Source organism: Dreissena polymorpha, chromosome 2 (genome assembly GCF_020536995.1).
Source record: "Dreissena polymorpha isolate Duluth1 chromosome 2, UMN_Dpol_1.0, whole genome shotgun sequence".
Taxonomy (NCBI): Eukaryota; Metazoa; Mollusca; class Bivalvia; order Myida; family Dreissenidae; genus Dreissena; species Dreissena polymorpha.
In genome coordinates, this window is record NC_068356.1 from 4,939,510 (window position 1) to 4,954,851 (window position 15,342).

The 15,342-nt window shown below is 32.6% G+C and overlaps 1 protein-coding gene across 5 annotated transcripts in view; it reads left to right on the forward strand.

Moving 5' to 3' along the window:
• The window catches only part of LOC127865683 (mucin-like protein), a 208,320-nt gene that overhangs the window by 27,172 nt on the left and 165,806 nt on the right, over positions 1-15,342 (forward strand). The window contains exon 1 of one of the 5 annotated variants that reach the window (XM_052405617.1): positions 8,985-9,584. The exons of the other annotated variants lie outside the window; for them this stretch is intronic. Coding sequence (XP_052261577.1) covers positions 9,497-9,584 — 88 coding nt within the window. The 5' untranslated portion in view covers positions 8,985-9,496. Of the gene's footprint in view, positions 1-8,984; positions 9,585-15,342 lie in introns of those variants that run through there. 5 annotated transcript variants of the gene reach the window in all.

A 15,342-nucleotide genomic window follows, 5' to 3' on the forward strand; every position in this document is an offset into this window, starting at 1 on the left:
AAATTAAAATAAACGTTAAGGAGAACATGTGTCGAACAATGCGAAATAAGCAAGATATTTAATTCTGAAATCGAAAATGTCTGAATTTATATTGAAATATATGTATAATAAGTTTTTTTTACACATTTTCTATACATTCATAAATATTTGACAATATCGTATAATCTCGCTTTAATTTAATTTTAATGTAAAAAAATCATTATTTGTGAGATAATAACGTTTTCGCAACAAAATGAAACTTAATTACATGTGAATATGGAGAAATTGTTTTAATTACTCTATCAAGGTGAGGGTGAGTACGTTTGTATCATATTATATACAGCCTAAAACATTTACACCGATAACAAAATTCAAAGCATCTGCCATTTTATGATGAGACTTGTATACACTCATTAAATATATTTAAATATTTATAATAAACCGACCAAATTAAACGAAATACTAAGTAACAAAACCACTACACTAATGTGCAGTGTGTACATGTTTTGATCCATGCTACGTGTATTCACTTTGTAATTTTTTTTATGTAAAATGTAATTAAAAATTCTGAGTTGGATTTTTTTCAGTTTATGAAAGCGTCTATGGCATAAAACCGGCTTTAAAGCGTACTGTTTTCGACACGGCTTTGTGTTTCATACGTTGTTGTCTCGATAGTGGTTTATTTATTCGCAAAAAAGCTTTTGGTAAATTAAATCATATCATAAATACATTTACACAGTGAAATAAAGTTCGGCCATACAGAGAATTATTGTATGCAACATTTATTATTATTATAAGTATAGAAAAGTCAATCTTAAAATACAAATAATGTCGATTGATGATATAAATAAAACAAAAGCTAAAGAAACAGAAAAATGTAGCAAAAAAAAAATAAATAAATACAAACTTTTGATTTCCCAAACAGTTATCTTAAGACCCCACTTCTTAGAATATTCATTTATACAATTAATTGCTGTTTCCGACTACGGGGATCAGTTAAAAAATTGCAATGTCATCGGCAAACATAAATATAACAAGAGATGTGTTTTTCAGAAACACAATGCCCCATATTGCGCCGCTTTGAAATAAAATTTCAATATATCATTTGACAGGTTTAGAAATTATCACCCTTTTAAAGCTTATTACTTCCCTTGGATTGTATTTTTTGACTTTTGACCTTGAAGGATGACCTTGACCTTTCACCACTTAAAATGTGCAGCTCCATGCATGCCAAATATCAAGTGTCTATCTTCAATATTGCAAAAATTATGGCCAATGTTAAAGTTTTCGGACGGACTGACGGACGGACGGACAGTTCAAATGCTATATGCCACCCTACCGGGGGCATAAAAATATATAAGATATCAACATCATTAGTAAATATGTTCGTAGAACTCAAATGTTCACCAATATAATTTAAAAACAGAATAAACAAAAGAGGTTACAATGGCTTACCTTGCTTGACCCCTTTTGACACATCGAACAATTCTGAGAAAGACGTTGAACTTGAACACTTGATAAAAAGAGTTCACATTTGAATATATGGATTCGGCATTATATGCATTTTACAGAGTTGTAATTAATAACATACACATGGGATAAGTGACGCCACATTTTTATGGGGCTAAAACATGAGGTTCTTGTGATAACTGACCCACCATTTAAGCGATCCTTTCTGTCCTTCGTGTTGTTTACCGTTTCAAACGATATCGCAGCAACTTTGTCCGCAAATAGCAATTTTTTGTTTATCAAGATTTAATACCTTCTTTATCACACTTTTAACCTCACGATTGTTAAGCATCGATGTAAGTAAAATGCAACTGCTTGCTAATGTGGATAAATCTCTAAGTAAACATCTTTCCTTATTTACGCGAATTACAAACGACATCTCTATCAGGAAAATGTAACTGCTCTTTTATCTGGACGAATATTTTTTTGTCAAAACACCAGACGACGTCCTTGAGTATTTAGAAAGGCATGCATATGAGGACAGTTATTGATAAGCCCCGGCTGAGTGCGATTGTAATACTTCAATCTAGGTCTTGGTTTTTTAGTTGCTCTCTGTTGTAAAAACTTTTCTTATCTCAACAAGCAAAAAGATTTTTAAAAAAACTCACGACTCCTTAGTTTTCATTTATCGAACAATTGTCCTTAACGCTGAAATCATAATGCGCGACTATGAAGCATATTATGTACACACACACAGAACCTCAATGTAAGATGTTTATCCATACAGTTGTTGTGAATATATTGTAAACTTATTGTTCAAAGATATACGCCAGTGTTAATTATAGGGATCTTTTCACGCTTTGGTAAATTGACAAAATTGAAAAAAGTTGTTTCAGATTCGTAAGTTTTCGTTTTAGTTATGATATTTGTGATGAAACAGTAATACTGAACATTAACCATGCTCTAATATAGCCATTATATGCATCTTTTGACGATTTTAAAACCTAAAAATTATAAAGCGTTGCAACGCGAAACGATTGAATAATTTGGAGAGTTCTGTTTTTGTCGTAAAATTTTGTGAAACTACGAAGATTGCTTATATAAGGTATAAAATACGTGAAGAATGTGTATTCGGCGGAATAGCTCAGTAGGCTAAAGCGTTTTTACTTCAGGACTCTGGCAGGACTCCAGGGGTCACTGGTTCGAAACCTGCTCCGGGCAATGTTCTTTTCCTTTTTTTAATTTTTTTCTTGATTTTTTTACTGGAGCTTTTACGATCCAATGTTTACATTTATCAATATAAAGCATTTAATGAATAAGTTAAAAAAATGCCAAATCTGTGAAAAGGCCCCTTTAATGAAATATATCACAAAGAAAACATACCGTGTTCAGAGCTAATAAAAAGTTTGCCTCGTGAAAAATTGACTGAATCAAACACTTTTTGGTTGACGAATGCTTGTTAACATTTCTTTTTGACGTAAGTTTATTTCATAAACAAAATACAAACAACAGAAAAAAGGATGTTATTGAATTAGATATATCGCACTCATTTAAAAATTGTGCTCGTGCCATCCAGAGAAGCAGACATATGTTGAACAAATCAATTAAGGTGTCAAATAGTTTATTATATATAGTTTGTATCTGATAAAGTTATCTTATTCATTTGGTTGTAATATTTTATTGAATGCGTGTTAATATTATCCATAAATTCGCAATCGTTACGGCCAAATATTACCCGTCACATGATTGATCTTAGCTATCTGTTTGTCTCAACAACGGAATGTGACAAATCATTGACCACGGCGTTACGTTGGAGACATACTCATCACAATATATTAACTGATTTTTGAATGATTTTACTTGATAAATCGCTTCTTAAATATGGAATGAAGTACAGTTATCGGTCTTGGTAATTGTGTTATGCAGTTCAAAAGGTGGTCCTTCGTGTATTGATTATGCTCGTTATACGATTGGCAATAATAAATACTAGTTAATGATCAGTTGCTAAAAAACAAGAAAATTTTTACAATAAACGTGCACTCTGTCTTATATATTTTGGATGTATTTTAATATATGTCTTAAGATCACTGATGTGCTTTCATGTTCAAAGAAGCCAACAGGAATACACATTATTCACAGCTATTGTAAATGGAGGCATTTTTAAAGTGATATTATGGGCATCTAACAGTGTTTATGTGTCTATCGCAACCGTTGTATATTTTTGGTTTTCACTTCATATACACTTATATTTGTTAATGCAGCATCAGCATGTACGATATGAACCTAAATTTAATTTAAGTGCAGATTCGTTCATACGACACAAAGACACAATTTTGTTTTACGGATCATTTCGGTTTACAGGACTGGGTGAGTCACGTAAGAAATCGAATATAAAATATATTTTTATAAACAACTGGTAGCAAGATGAGTTGCAGATAATTGGTCAGTAACCACATTTTAACTAACTCTTTTGACCTGTTAATTCTTTTCAGCTCAATTCAACAGTGAAAAATGCCCATAATATCACTTTAAGAAGATATTAGGAACACAACTGTACAGTTTTTTATTAATTAACTTTATAATATTAGACAAGAATGTGTTTAGTTTGTTCTCCCAATACAAGTTGAGCCTCGCCAATAAAGCTCGAAACTCGCCTTTTATGAGTAAAAGGCGGCCAATATGGAAAAAACACGGCCAATACGGAAAAAGGTCGGCCAATACGAGATTCAGCCAATCAAAAACCTGGAAAAACTCGGCTTTATATGAGAATCTAAAATTTCGACAATTTTGGACGCCATTTTGAAATTGTATGCTTAGTTTTGGTGCAAATGTTTAAATCTTTTAAAATATACTTAAAACACTCAGCCCCTAATATATTCAGCACCCTTTTTGACAATAACAACAGTGCAGTGTAACCAGTAACAGTAAGGTTCAATATTTGAGGGTACATAAATAACAATTTTCAATATTATCAAGCCACAATGAGCGACGAAAGCAAAACTAATTCGATATCGTGGAGGATTTACACATTACAAATGCAATTCCTAATGACAATAAGTAAGTTTTCAATCCTTATTGTCTTTCTGAGTTGTATTAAAAACAGCGGTAGTGGATCCAGTCTGGCTGGAATTTTATTCAGGTAAATTTTGAATAATTTCGCGACCTGTCAAATTGTGTTCCTGCATCATGTTATGTCTAGAAAGCATCTTTCGTCGTATACTCCGTTTAAATGCTATTGCTTCTATGTTTTATCAGTAATATCGCCTTCAAATTACAATATTAATGAAATAATAATTATTCTTCTGAAATAAAATGAATGAAACGTTTGTTTCCTCTTGCATCAGTATTGAATTTTCGTTTTAAATTAACGAGATATCTCGTAAAAGGTTGGCTAGATTGAACTTTACCGGTACGCAGTTGTTGAACACTATAGACAAAGCGGGGGTTTTGGGGCGGTAGCCCTCGATACTAAAGAAATATTTAGGATAAAAAGGATTATTACTATTAAGTGTTGTTTTAGGTGTTGCGCGCTTAGCAACGATAAAATTATACGCTTTTCCATTCTTTTGTACGTACCGTAAAGTTCAATCACCCAAAAGGTATTATGGTGTACATAACATTTCAATGCATTTTGCATGGGAATATTAACAGGGAAAAGTTGTAGAGGACAGAAATTTTGCTATTTTTCAAAACTTCATATTTAATTTATTTTTAATAGCAAAAACCTGTAATTCGAAAGCGAAATTGAAGCTTTTCCTGCTGAATAATATTATAAAGTTAATAAATAAAATTTTCATTAAATAGTCAAATTCATATTAGCTTTGTTATTGAGCTTCAGACAGCCTTATTGTCATTCGGCCTGCGGCCTCAGGACAATAAGGCTGTCTTCAGCTCAATAACAAAGCCAATATAAATTCAACTAATTAATAACATTATAGTATTGCGTGTAGACAACCTGTTTGGGTATTGTGTAAAGCAGATTGACGTTGGGATATAGCTACAGATATAAAGAGTCCGAGTACAGTACTGATCGGCTTGTATCGCCATGTAGGCATGCGCAAACCCACTGAATTTAAAGATATGATACAAATCATGTTAATTCGTGAAGAAAAATGTGTGTTTAAATTGACGTCAATTTACTTGGATAAATGATTAAACTGTTATGTGGATTCATACATTTTCATTTGGTAGGCGAAATCGATTTGAAAAACAGCCAGACAGTCTCGAACCAGTACACATTGCTGTTTGCTTTGCAGGATATCCGTAATTGACAATTGAATGATTAATATAGAATGATGAAAAAAAATGGTGAAATATTGCATTGTGTAATAAAGTTACAATAATACTGCACATAACACCAAACACGAAACTTATATGCAATAGAACAACCCATGGCATTAGTCATAAATGAGATATTTGATGCAAATAACCAATAAAAACACAACAACAAATAATACCATAAATGCACAAACTTATCATCAAGAATAAAACATATGAGTTCAGAAACGAAAAAAAAAAATTTGACGTCCTATTAATTCAGGAAGACAAATAATTGATATATTTATAATAAGACATTTCCCTATTATTAATCATGTTATATCCCGATAATATTAAGAATATGATTTCTCTATACCTAATAATATGACATTCCTGCAGTGAAATAACAGCAGTGATAAATAAACAAATTGTTATTTTCACCGTTGAAACCGGTGAAAATAAAACATTTTCGGAACTACTTTTCCTATCTTAAGATTATCATATCAAGATGTTTATGATCACGAGTGATTTAAAATCGGTATTCCACCGAATCCAACAAATTTTCTTTTTAATTTATGCTTTTTTTTCACCGTTTATTTAGATTGTAAAAGAGTTTAACTGGAGATTTTCGCTGGAATAGTGACGTCATTTCGTGGAAAAAATTACGTCATTTTGGGTATTGACATGTATTAAGGCACGCCACGGGAAAAAGGGTATTTTTTTAGAAAAAGGGAAACAGTTGTTATTTTTTTTCTTGAAAAAGAGTCATAAAAAACAACAGAAAATGAGTTCATGTCAGTGTAAGATCGTTTGTTATTTCACTTGTGATCATAGACAAATAATATTTTCACTCGTGGCTACACCACAAGTGGAATTATATTTTCTATGATCACTCGTGAAATAACAAACGATCTTACACTGGCGTGGACAAATATACTCTATAACATCTGCAAACATAAAATGATCCAACTATTCCGACTCGTGACTCCTACTGCATTTATCTTATCAAAGCACCGATAGTTATAGTTATGCAAGCAAACGGAATGTGCACTTGTTAGGACAACACGAAAGGAAGATATCGTTCCTGAAAATGAGGAAGAGCCGTTGATGCTGACACATCTTCAAACCTCGAAAACGAAAGGCATGTTAAAAAATGCTTTATCCTTAAATGTTTCAACCAATTTTGAAAGAATAACTACTGCACATGTATTTCTGCAAGCACATGATACCACAATATATAATGATCCAATGATCATTTTATGACAATAACATCCTTTATTTAATCGTTATAATAGCACGCTCGGTGGTATATTTGGCGAAATCTTTAAATCTTTTAAAGAATAATGATTACATTTTCTAAAAGACACGACACACGCACATGCATTGTTTAACATGTAATTTATTTTTGTTTGTTTTTAAAAGACGAAAAGTACTTCGTTTTCCTGGCAGTAGTCTAGCTTGGTTTTGAGATATAACGCACCTATTTTATGTGCCTGCGTGACCTTTATAAATACACACGTCTCATTTGTGCAAATGAACGTTGAATACATTTTTGATTCAACTGGTTAAATTAGTTCTTTCAAAACTGCGGGCTATTTCAGTTGGTAGAGATCTGGATTACAAATCCTGAGATCGCGGGTTCAATCTCCTGTCCGGCAACATGACATATGTGGCGATAGGTCATGAAATAAGAATGTGGACAATGTATTGGTAGACCCGCTATCCAAGGAGTGAGCTGGAAAACTGACCGCCTAAATGATATGACTGTTTAGCTGTGAAATCGGTACAAACAATCAAATACAAAAACAAAAGTTAATAAAATGTGATGACATTATATGTAAATATAATCTGTACACCCATACATGTTTTAATTGCTATAAAGTAGTCTTATTTTAAACGCGATACCATTTTATATAATTGAAATCTGAAGCTTTATAATAACTTATAAATGAATGTTTGAGATAATTGGTTTTAAGAGGTTTATTAAATGTGATAATATTATCTATGACAGTGAAGTTTCGACTGACAAATATAATAAATCTCAAAGTTTATGTTAGCCATCCGTCAAAATTATCAATGGAATTCGATAAACGTTTTACCAACGCATTAAAAAGTCAGGGATGTCATGAAGGGTCATCATGATTTGCCATCTGATATTTTTATCCACCAACGGCGCATCATTCTTCTTAGTTATCGAACTTGGCTATTGTGTTGTGCAGCTCTGCTCATATTAGATTCTACTCATTGTGTTTTGTTTTAGTATTGATTTGCTATTCGGACTGCAAGTTAATACACTTTCGCAGCCATGGACAACAATAAATGCATCATAAAACATATGTTGGGGGTAATGATTTGTATTCGTAAATTAAGTACATGCTTGAGATTTTACCTGCAATACAGACAGTAAGAGAAAGCTTTAAATAATAAAATGTAAATACAAAAAATGTAAGCGGAGTTATTAGGAGGTTTAAAGCTACAGAATTTTCAATTATAATATTTCAAGTAGACTAATATGATGGGGCATGTTTGTGCACATATGTTGCAAAAAAACGTTGTTTTTTCCTGCGTACGATAAAATTATAAGCTTGGGCAAAGGTAAGGCACAAACCAGAATTTAGCTTAATAAACTCTTTAATTTTAACCTCTCCGCAGTATGCATGACATGTAATCCCATTTATTAATGATACGTTTGATTGTTGATACTGTTGTTATTCATATAAAATGCCTTCGATGTTTTCCTGCTTCATCATGTTTGAAATCTTCAAATATTTGTTTTGCACTATTAAACAGCATTCTTATACCATCATTCCATGGAAGGATCCTTCACGCACATATTGAAATTATAAATTGTTTTATCATGTTTACGTTCACTATTAAAAGACGCATGAGAATAAATTTTATTTCCAGAAATAAGCATTTTCAACTGTTTTATTTGTTGAAAAACACTCACGTGCGTTGTTCGTATAAAATTATCGTATTCGCATATCATATATGTATATCATATACAAATAATACACATTTCACATATCGTATACATATTTAATTGACAGTGCAGTATCCGGGGTAAAATATAGGTTGGAGATAATAATATTTTCATTGTAACATTGTAATCACATTGCTATATAACTATAGAATATTTCGTTTAAGTTATTTATCTTTCAAGTGGTCCCTTTAATTGTCCACTCCCCATAACCATGCTTTGGATAACAACTCGATCACGAAACGTCGTCTTATGAGTTTAAATCTTGATAGACATTTGTCATATCGGCATATTTTGACAGCGAAGCGGTTGTGTGAAACTGTCGACAGGCAGGATACATGGCAAAAGTTGTGCCTTATTAAAGGAGAAACATGTATGTGAGACTCGCGCTATAAACTAAAATTATTAGTTTACCGCCGGAAATTGTCTCGCAAATTAGTGTTTGTAAACAGAGGCATAATACGGAATTAAGCGTACATGTGCTTAGTTTGTAAACAACATTTTGTTGAAGATTCTGGTGTGGAATTGAACAAAACAATCGACCCAATTTCCGACCTAGCGTTGAAATGCTCTAAAATTATTCCATACACGCGTCTTTTATGATTAAGTGGTGTTACAAAATAACATATACATAACTAATTGCAAATCAACAAACGAACCTTCAAAAACAAAACATTGGAATTGTTATGTACAATTATCAGTTTTACATAACACATCCGCGTTGAACAAGTGATACATTTTAAAGAAACGTAAATTAGTTAAGATTGAAATAGATCAATTAAATTGAACAAAACTAGTATTGACATAGCCGAATCAGTGAGAGACAAAATTATGGCGAAAGCATTCGGCTTGTTTCCAATACTTGTGTTTTTGTTGACTAATCCAATGAAAAGCAACCAAGCGAGCGCTGTTAACACCGGTAAGTAAATTATATTCGTATCTCAAACAAGAAGCAACGATATCTATAGCTGACGTTCTGAGAAGTTATAGGTTTTGTACACTTTGAGGATGTTTACCCCATATTGCATTTAATATTTCAAAAGAATTGACTTTGCTTATTCATATTGTGTGAACATGTAACGTTAGTGTGTCATAGCAAATTGAAACATAAATATCCGTGTTTTAGATATAGAGTAGGCAAATGAATTGTCACTTATAAATAAAATTAGCTGACTATGTTAGTGAATGAATATGTTGGTATTACATACTGATAATGATTATACACAAAAGATTAAACTCTTACTCATAGACTTATCTATTTTGAAACTAACTGGTAATTACTAATTGGCCTTGTACATTCAAACACGTTAAATGCTATGTTTGAAAAGACCAGTTGTGATTAAAATATTATATGAACACAAACAGCACTCTGTTATTCGTCGTCGTGTATTTACACGTCGTATGTACCATGATGTAAATGTTATTGTAATTTTGAGTTGTGTTTTGTTAAATCTATACATGTTCAATAATTAGAAAACCAGCAAAAAATCATAGTGGGATACATTGTCTGGTCCGAAGATATTGAGCTTGGTTTGGATGGGCCGCACTGAGTCTATGTCGCAATTTTTTGTAACATGAACCATTGGTTACTTTGATCGTAGTTATTCTTGTCCCTCAAGACACATTTCATAATAAATAATAAAAAAGTAATTAATGCAATCGTTTCGTGTTATTTCGCCTAATATAAATTTGATATTGAAAAGTAAGAAGAGCTTGAGCGTACATTGAATGTATTTACTAAAATCGTGACGATCAACGACAATTTTTAGGCGGCACTAAATATGGTCGTTGTGAACGCAGAGTTTATTATTTAAATAAACCTTTTCGTCCGTCGTGCTGTATGCCGCATTAAACTATATCGTATATTTTTATAAAATTCGCATCGTTTGAGGCCAATGCAACTGTGATTAATCAGGATAAATATATTTGTTATCAACTTTGGTTATGCCCCTGGCCTACATTTCTATCAGGAAAATCCGCACGTTTATTTTTCTTGACGAATATGTCCTCTATCAAAATACTTGATGAAATCCATGCACATCACAAGGAAAGGAATGCAGATGAAGACAACTGTTGATAAGCACCCGGCGTTGTGTGTGCAGCTTACATGGATAACTCTTGTCATTGGTTCTTCAGACGCTCATTATCATAAAGATTTTCCTTAAGTCAACAAACATGATTGCCACAACCCTCCAGAGCTGATTCCTGTGTTCACAATAATCGAGATAAAAAAACGTATCACATATATTTTTCACTTAACAATGAAGAATTTAGTTAACAAGGTCCACGTCAAAGAAAGAGTTTTCTCCATAAATATGTTGGAAAAATGTCGTTTTATTGGTTTTAAAATGATATTCAAATGTCAATTAATGAAAAGTTCATAAAGAAAAAGATATCTAACATTTTTACAACAAAGACATAATTAATTTTCTGTGTATTAAATTATAAATACCCCGACTGAATAAGATATTTAGATTTTTAAGTTATATTTGATGTGTATATTAATGTTAACCTCAACTGTATAACTCCGTTTAACACGCGCAATTGTTTGCATTGAGTTGCTGATTTAGCGACAGTCACTCCTACTTTGTATATTTATAATTGGCCATTGTTTCAATGACGTTGAATGCTGGGCATTTATAGCATAATACAATTTAATGTCGTATAAGTTTGTTGTCCGAAGTGCAGTTCGCTTCATGATCATTGACATTTTGGTTTAACATTTGTTGCTGTTAATATAGCAGTCATGTTTTCGATAATGGATAGAACCAATCAAAGTAACCACTTTAACAATATGTTTCACAAGTGTGTTTAATAATTAAACTAAATGCTGACATTAAACTGTTCTGCGCTTTACTTAGTGTGTACTTAATTTGAATTTTCACTAAAAGTGACTTTTTATCACAAAGTCACAAAGAAAAAAAGGCTGGGATACCTATTCCCAGACATGTTGTGACCGGGCCGAGCTTCGAGCCACGTATGCGTAGTCAAGCATCGTACCTACAGAGCGAGCTGGCCCGATAAAACACGCCGGTTGATAATGTTATTAACTTTTGTACATGATAAAACTTTGTACCAGAAAAACACATTTATCAATAAAAATATTGCTTTCAAAAAAGCCCATCGTTTTTAAATCATACTTTTAAGAGTTAAAAAAAACACCTGCATTTTTTAGCTGGTTTTTCAAATGTATGTTCAGCGCTACAGTTGGAACTCAAGAGAATGGCGCAGCAATTACCTGCTCCAATCCCGCCACGCCCTCTGTTTTATCACATCACAATGTAATAGAGCATATTTTATTTAAAGCTACAAAAATATATTTTCACAATGTAACCAGTTTATATATTGCAAAAAATAAAAATAAATGTTACAGGGATAATACATGTATGAATGGGCGCCATCGATCTTTGATCAATTGATTTCAAAAACATGATGGATCGTCAAGCTAACAAGCATACTTGGTAAAATGGTTCTAAGAATTTTGTAGAAATTGTTCGGAAGCAATTTTCATCGGTGGTCATCGTGTTTTCCTGTGGTGGGGCCAGCAATTCTGATGATCATATATAAGCGTTCTCTAGATATTGTGCGAAAACCAATTTAATGATACAAACTCCTTTGGCCTTCACCTTTGACATGTTGACCTCAAAATCGATAAGCCTTCTCCTTTTGGGAACCTACCTATTGATCTATTAACACGTGCAAAGCAAAATACATTTGTACTCCTTTTATAGCCTGCTTCCTTGAGAATTAAAACAAAAGCTCAAATATCATTCAAACGTTTGTCTCAAACATTGGAGACAAATGCATTAAGTAAACTATGATAGAGTGAATACATCATGATTTGTTCTATCAACCCATATGATAAAAAGATAATGTAGACCAAGCAACACCATTCATGTCCTTAAGAAAGTATTAAACGTTAAATAAATGCAGTTTTGACCGTTTCCTTTGCAAAGGATGAGTCCTGACCTGACCTTTTCTGACATTATTTTGTGGTACTGACCGGATCCTTGGGGATAAGTTGGTGCATGGCAATGCCTTAGCGGACTTGCTCCTTTGTAATGAATCGGTAACTTTACTGAAACTAACATGTTTTTTTACGAAGTTAGGTACTGTCTGGCAGTTTGATATATCAAGTGGCTCCATTTGCATTGAAAGAGAAGTTTTGGTTTGACTATAACTGTCAAAGTGGTCCGACCACAGCAAATATTGAAGGCGGTTCTGAGCAAATTAACAGAAATATTATGCAAGTTGGAAAATATGGATACATGAGTAAAAGCACAAAGCTTTGAAGTTCTTTGATGGTTGTTTTTAGGGAATCCTCTAACAAATTTTACCAATTAAATAGATCTTATTATAAATGTTTTCATAAGTGCCTGACAGAAATTTTTCTTTTAATAATTTAGATCATTGCAAAATTTAGTGAAAGCACAGCAGTGATGTTCTTATATGGTCATTGTTAGTGGGATAGTATGTTACAATAAAACAATTATAACTATTGTATTAATGAATTTAGATAAGGTGACATCTTTAAAGGCGGTATTCATTCATTGTATGAGATTTGCACATTCTATAGTTGAAACATAAATAACACTTTAATGACTTACCATAGTAAAATAAAGTAGCATAGAATATATTCCAGGTCATAAAATGTAAAACTGAAGTTGAAAAAGCTATACAAATATTTTGCTTCAATTTGCTTCATAGATAAAGTTCATGAAATATTACATAAGCAAAATAATCATTTTGATAATAAATCAAGATTATACTTCAACCAAACCATTATAAATTCATTGGGGGGAGGTAAGCACTAAAACTAAAATGGGGGAGGGAAACGTCTGTGTGGTAATCGTCGTGGGGGGGGGGGGATGTCTGGGGTAGAAACATCTTGGGGGAGGGGGCGTCCGGAAATCCTGCTAAGGGCGATAGTGTTGTTAATGTGCCTTTAGAAGAAATAATTCAAGGCAAGTACTTATTGGTGTATGCCCATCCAGAAGCATTTCTGAGCACATCAATTGGAACAGCAATATTGAGTGCATTTGAAAGAGATATAACAGTTACTGTTTAATGCATTGCTGTTGATGAAGCTCACATGATCCTTGAATGGTAGCTTTCCCAATTTTATACTTATTTTTTACTCTATAATCTAGCTCTTTTGTCATAAAGTGAGAGGTTTTATTATTCAACAGGTTTCGTGATTTAACCTCACAAATATTATTTTACCGAAGTCCCATCATATAATCATATAATCATCATCACAATCAGCAGCAGCATTATCATATTCATCATCTTTAGCAGCAGTATCATCATTGTGTTGTATTATCAGAATTCAATACAAATACAAATAAAAACACAAACATTACAACTACTACTACTGCTACTACTACTAATTAATTAACTACTACTACAACAACAAGAACAACAACAACTACTACTACTGATATTACTACTGCTATTACTACTACTACTACTACTACTATTACTACCACTACTACTACTACTACTACTACTACTACTACTACTACTACTACTACTTGGCATACCAGTACTTGGTGTCCATGGAGACGATAATGAGAACACTCCCAGAGTATTGTTCGAACCCACGCCCATTTGCTAGGCGGACAACATTCTCTACACTACAGCGACCATAAATTAATATTTGACGCCATGTGCAATATATTTTACCTTATTACCAAAAAAACAACAACATGGAATTTGCAAAATGACTGAAAATGCTTTAAAATAAATGCAAATTTGAAATTTTGAAACAAAACAACTTTAGCAATACATAATTAGGAAACACAACATAATTGAAACACTGATACCATGAAAATTTTAGGGTGTAACACCTTATGTACCAGTCCTCTATGTACCAGGCCTTATGTACCACTTTGAATTTGTACGTACCACCTACATATTATATAGGTGTTATTGTCCATTAATTCATAGCAGTCGTAATAAATTAAGGTCATTCTCTAAACATGATTAAAGTCTGAAGAAGGAACTCATTCGATTGTGTTTACAGTTTGAAAATGCAGGTCATTCACTCTTCTCTTTAAAGTATCACATTTCAATTATACAATAGGAAATACAAACATTATAGACTCAATAATCCTAAGTAAGATAAGAGACAAATGGATTTGAATAATTTACTTCAATTTCAGATAAGAATAATAAACCATTCATTAAGTTCTACTTGGGCTTATAAATTACACTAAGACACTCAGTGACACTTACACAATCTGGAAAAAAAAATATAATCTTTGGCCTATATGTAAGTCTAAATTCATAGATACTATCACACATATTACATTTCATTAATAACACACATTCATATTAAACCATATACAGTGGGACCCCTCTAAACCGGACGACCCCGGGACCGAGAAGAAATTCCGGTTTAGACAGGATTCCGGTTTAGAGGGGAAATTGTCTATTTTACGTTCAGAAAGTTAATAACATAGCCTAATGTGGAAAAACAAACACTTGGCAAATCTCAGTGCCTTTTCCTGTATGATCAGGCCAGATATCGGTAATGACTTAGCCCATACAATACAGAACCAGTCCCATAGTTTGTTGATCTTTTCAAATGTTATCTTATTTTAAAACCGACAGTATCTTGAGTTTAGGTTTATGCAACATCTCGGACTTTTTTATCAGTTTGATTTTGTCTCCTA